The 6,000-nt window shown below is 45.3% G+C and overlaps 1 protein-coding gene across 3 annotated transcripts in view; it reads left to right on the top strand.

Annotated features, from left to right (window-relative positions):
* map2k5 (mitogen-activated protein kinase kinase 5) overlaps nt 1–5,430 on the top strand; it is a 118,777-nt gene extending 113,347 nt beyond the window's left edge. For all 3 annotated transcript variants that reach the window (XM_079555118.1, XM_079555119.1, XM_079555120.1), the window contains one exon: nt 5,291–5,430. In XM_079555118.1, the coding sequence (XP_079411244.1) occupies nt 5,291–5,395 (105 nt within the window). In that variant the 3' untranslated portion in view covers nt 5,396–5,430. The remainder of the gene's footprint in view (nt 1–5,290) is intronic.
* Nucleotides 5,431–6,000: the final 570 nt, after the last annotated feature.

Consider the following 6,000-nt stretch of genomic DNA (forward strand, 5'->3'; position numbering starts at 1 on the left):
CATCAATGTTTTCTCACTTTTTTGTCACATTTCCATCATTGTTTTCGTCTCAGTTTTGTTGCTATTTTCGCACCTTTTTTCCAGAAGCTTTTGGATTGGGGTAAAGCCAAACTGGAGAAAATGTGCTCGGTTCAGGTGGGAGTTAAGGGGTTAATCTGATGTGTTTGTCTGGCTGAAACCGTCCTCACTGTGCCTTTATCGGCACAAACCCGAGTGTGTCTGAATCATCCACAAATCTCTTATCAGTTCGATGATTAAGCTTCATCTTTCATGAAATATCGAAGGTTTTCATACCTAGACCAAGGCATTCAACTATTTCATGCTTTTCATCAGCAGAAAGATCCTTTTTCTTTCCCTTATTGCTTGAAAATGATGATCTGCTTAATAAAGTGGAACATTCAGTAGTTTTTCCCTTAACTGGGCTTAACCTGAAAACGAATCATCCCAGGTGTCTGAGATTAATGTGAGTGATTCAAAGAGCCTTGAAGTCATTGAAAGGTGTTTTTTTTGTACTTTTTGACACTGAGGTAGATCTGCGTGATCATTTGGAAGGCGTGTCGTGTTCCTGCGCTGGTCTTCAGTTGGAGGTGACTCTGGAGCCGCGTCGTCTGAAATCACAGCTGACAGCTCCATTTAAAGTCCGGCCTCTCTCCCCAGCGTCTAATTGAACGTGGAGACGAACAAATCAAAGTCGCGCTCGGTCCATTTAGAGCCCCCCCCCTCCCCCCCTCGCCGACCTCTGACCTCTGCGCGGGTCACGACCTCCGCCGTGATTGGAGGCGGGTCATTGAAGTATCACATGTGACGTCTCTGTTAGTGTCGTCGTGGACACGAGATGATTCTGAGGGAAGATGTGATGTCATTATTATTCACAAGGATCAGAGTTAAAGACGTTTAGAGTCTGAATGTTCTCACAAAGAAACACGTCCTTATGAACTTTTTTATATGAATTAAATGTTTAAACACAAACCTATATTGAACATTCAGCCTGGTTTCTTTATCATCAGGCTTTAATCTTGCAAAAGAGCAAGAAATAAATGATTTTGACCTTGTAACCCTCACCTTTGGCATCTAAATCTTCCTGAAAAAAGATGTCAAAAACACAACAAAAAGCAATGGAACAAAAGTTTTAAAAAAGTGACAAAAACACAAGGAAAAAGATCTGTTTGGATGAGTTTTGTAGGTCTTAGCTTTCAAGATTTGGGTAAAGCTGAAGAAAGTGGAGAGAAAAGACAATGCACTTGATTAAGGCAGTGGTTAAGAAGTTAAAAAACAGGCAAAACAATAATAATATCAGCTCAAAGCAAACGGATGTTCCTCTGATCTGCAGCGCGTAAACCAGGGGTTCCCAACTGATGGGTCGGGGCCCAAAAGTGGGTCACAGGCCAAATTGAGTGATTTTTGAGTGATTTTTGAATGCCTAAATCAACTGGACTCAAAAAAACTGCATTTTGCTGAAATATCATGAATAATTCCCGACCTGCGCCCGGCATAAAGTCAGACTGACTTTATTTATGTATTTATAATTACACATAAAGTCTGGAATTGTGGTAATAAGACGCCTTTTCCAAATGGCGGCTGGAGGCGGGGCTAACGACCACAGTATGAACGACCACAGTTTGGAGAAAATGGGATCCGTTCAGGTGGGAGTTAAGAGGTTAACGGTTAGAAACTCTGATGTGGATTCTCACGGGGCCATAAACTCCCAGGACATCCCAGGTCATATTCATCTAATCCAGAGCGAAAAGGGCGTTTGAACGACCACAGTTTGAACGAGAGAGAACCAATCAACACAAAGCCACTTCCGCTGTGCGTTCACGTCCTCCGCCATGATGGTTTGTCCACACGTGCAGTGAATGTTCTGCTGAAAGTCCTCAGAGCAGCTTCTTTAAGGACAAGTCCAGCTCACGACAACAGAACAAAGATGGCCGCCATCTTCACTGTTTCGGTTTCAGGAGGAGCAAAGGCTGATGGGAAATCCTAGTGCTGAAGATGAGGCGCCGTTAACTCCCGCCTCTCGTGCTCTGATTGTGTTGATTGAGTCATGAGTCCATGTATCTCTAACATGGAGGATCCGTCTGCACTGGCCTGGACTGACCGGTTATTGAGCAAGGCTTCCCAGAGTGTGAGCAAAAGTCTGCTTCATAAAATATGTACAATAGGTTTAAGTGTGTGAACTTGTGACTTCCCCTCCTGGAGCCGCCTCCTTAACATGGTGGAGGGTTTGAGCCTGGATGATCCTGGAGCTCTGTTGTCGGGGCTTCGTGCCCCTGTAGGGTCTCCCAGGGCAAACAGGTCCTATAGGTGACGGGTCAGACAAAGAGCGGGTCAGAAGCTCCTTATGAGAGACCGACAGGCCCTGTTAGAACCATGAGGCCGTCCTTCTGTGGACCCACCACCTGCAGGAGGAGCCGACAACGGACAAGTGGAAGAAAATGGATGGATGGAACTTGTGACTTGTGATTTTCATCTCGATGTTTCTCAGCCTGAGGTCATGGAAGCTCTGATGGAGCTGTTTTCCAAAGCAAAAGATCAGAGTCTCCATCACCTTAAGAGAGATGGTCCTCCACAACAGTCTCGTGTGTCTTTAGTAAACGGTGCCGTCTCTGATCACAGTCACTTTTCTGCATCGGCGTCGGATCCAAACTCCCGCTCGCCTCCGTCTCTTCTCGCTGTAAAAAGTGTGATTTGAATCTCGTGTCCAGATTGACGTTGTCTGGCAGCGTTTGTTCCGGGGCTGCGCTTCATACCTGCCGCTGTTAACTTTTATGACAACTTTTATTACAAACCCTACTTTACAACCTGTTATGATCCATCTACCTGCACGCACGCCGCCGAGCCCCCCCGCCGCCGCCGCTTTCGCCTTTAAAACAAAATCTGTTGGGCGTAAATATTAAGGGGCCTTCCATAGAACTCCCATTCTAATTTATGGGTGTTTTATGATTATTTCTTGAGTAATGTTGTGTAATAACCGCACATGTGGAGCGGCCGCGCGTTCCTCAGTCTGTCGCTCGTAAAACCCGAGCACGAACTCTCCACAATCGTCTCGTTAAACCGCACTTTTTACGAGAAGGTCATATCGGTTTGTCTGCGTCTAACCACTTCCTGTTCTATTTAAACCCTGTGGATTGTGGACACTTTGATTAGCTTTGTCAACTTTTTATGCTTCTTTAAATAACTGTTTGTGTGGGTGAACTCCAGAGCTTGTGTTGGTGGGAGAGTGTGACCCCTGTGAGAAGCCTTTTCCAGCACATCCCAACCCTCCTCATTGGTCTTAAGCCTGGGCGAGGTTAACGTCTTTTCGCCCTGGATTAGATGAATATGACCTGGGACGTCCTGGGAGTTTCTGCCCTTTAGGTGAAGTTCTGCAAACTCCTCAGGTGATTCTAGTCCCGTGAGAATCCACATAACCCTTAACCTCTTAACTCCCACCTGAACGGATCCCATTTTCTCCAGGCTTTACCCTAATCAAAAAGCTTCTTGGGGAAAAAAGCACCAAAACAGCCACAAGAAATGAGACGAAAACAGGGACGTAAACGCAACTAAAAAGTGACAAAAATTCAACCAAAAAATGACAAAAATGAGACAAAAAATCAACAAAGATGTGACAAAAATGTGAACAAAACGCAACCAAAAAGTGAAAATTCTAAAGGAAAAAATTCTACTAAAAATGACAATAACATAACAAAAAAAACAAAAAAAAATGGTGACCCAACACAGCAACAAGACGAGGAAAAAGATCAGTTTTGTGGGTCTAAGCTTTCAAAGGCGGGTGGTAAGAGGTTAATAAAGTCTAAATATTATTATTATTTATGTTTAAATTGATGAGAAACATCAGATGAAAATTGGTTCCAGGTTTGTACAGCCCTCTGCCTCTAATGAAGCGCCCCCTGCTGTCACAGTTCAACACTGACACATTACACAGTTTAGATCAGGGCTCTTCAATTCCTTTTGACACTGGGCCAGATCTGTGGGAGGTCTTTGACCGCTGGGCCGGTCAGTCAGTGAGCCCCACCCCGCCACCAAACGTATTCACATATTTGGGATAAATAAATGAGAATTTCATCATCAATAATGTTTGAATAGAATAGCTTTGGGCCTAAACACAATAGTTGTTTTATATTCCAGCATTTTAAGGCTTTAAAAACATTGCAAAACATATTAATACAGAATAATAAAGAGCCTGATAATAAACTATGACCAGGATTAAACCAGGGCTAAACATCAGGGCTAAGGCAGGACTACATCCCATAAACCAGAGCAAAGGCCTGATAGAGACTAAGAGAGTTACATGTGAGACCAGCTCATCTCAAACCACATGAGTAACTCCTGCTCCTCAGCTGAGGGACACACACTGACCAAACACCTGAGGTCTGTCCAGACCTCCAGCTTTATGAACAAAGTGAAAGAAGCTCCTCAGAGACGCTCATCACATATTCAGCCTCTCTTTAACCTGTTCACTTCACAAAGAGCTTCTTTGCACTCGTACTTTTCCCACAAAGATGTATGGAATGAAGTCAGGGCAGAAAGGAAGAACATGCACCGGTCAGATTCATGATCCCTGTTGTTTAGTAAAGTCAGAGCCCAGAGGTTTAGTGTTGACCAGTTAAACACGAGCGTTGCAGGTGCAGAGCAGTTTTCCATCAGCTTCATCGTCCGCTTTACAAACATCCACGACTGAACTGGTGTTTCTGACCTGAAGTCGCTGGTCAAGCCCTTTAACGATGAACGACTGGGAAACATGTGGTCATCTGGACCGCGGAGAGTCCGGCTTCTGCACGGGATAATCCCAACAAAACTCCAAAAACTCCATCACACATTATGCTTCGGTTTAGAAAATCTGTCCAACGATCAGCTCCAGTTTACATCGTTTTACACCGTTTTACACCGTTTTACAGAGCCATGTTTTCATTTGAGCCGCTGTAGGAGACGATGCAAGGAGGCGCGATTCAGGCGCGAAAGTGCCGCGGGTAATGCCAAAAAATATATATTTTTATGGACAATGAGGCGTGGGCCAGATGAAATGTCGTCTGTGTGAATCCGCATCGGCAGGTTTTCTGTTGCTGCATGAACGCAGCGACAAAGACCTGAATCTGAGGGAGATTGTTTTAGCCTGATGGATTACTCTTCTTCTTCTCGTCTGTTGTCTCCAGGCTAAAGGTTGGCTCCGCCCACAGTCAGGTGTTCCTCTGCTAAGTCAGACCTTCTGTATTGACTGTGTGGCTGAGCTCTGTAGTTGTGGAGTGACCGACCTGATCCATGAGTCTGTGTTTGGTGTCTGTGTCTGCAGGAGCACCCGTTCATCGCCCAGCACAACGACGGCAGCGCGGAGGTGGTCTCCCAGTGGGTGAGGCACAGTCTGGAGGAGCGGAGGCGGCTTCAGTCCCAAGTCTGACGGAGCCGGGACCAGGACTGAGATCAGGACCAAAGACTGGGGACTGTGGACCACACGAGCCCAAACCCCAGCCACATTTCAGACGAGCAGAGCCAGAAAAGACTCTGGATTTCCTCACGTGACACAAGCTTTTACTGAGAAGGTTCACGAGAAAGAAAGTCTGGATTTCATTCAGATTCTGGTTTGAGTGTAACGGTCACTGAAATGACATTTCTCTTCAACTACTTGTAGAACTGCACAGAACATAAACGAAATCTGGACTGGAGAAAATGTTAAAGGAACAGTTCACCGTTTTCTGAGATCTGTTCTTCCCTGAGCTGAGACGAGTCGTACTTGTCTGGTCTTTGTGGAAGAGCTCGGTCGCTTCTAACCTCACCCTGTTTGGAGCCATAGGAATACACTGGGAGAGGCCACATGCTAACAACATGTTTGATCGTTTTGCGTGACTGAGCGCACGCGTAAAGACCAGACAGGTACACATCAACTCGTCTAAGCTCAGGTAAGAACACACGGTGCCTGTTCCTTTGAGAGGTTTTTATCCCGGGTTTGTCTTTGATCAAATAAACACAGTTTCACGATTATAAAAACAGTAACGAGAAACCCGG

The sequence above is a fragment of the Gobius niger genome (assembly GCF_951799975.1).
Source record: "Gobius niger genome assembly, chromosome: 4".
In the NCBI taxonomy this organism is placed as follows: domain Eukaryota; kingdom Metazoa; phylum Chordata; class Actinopteri; order Gobiiformes; family Gobiidae; genus Gobius; species Gobius niger.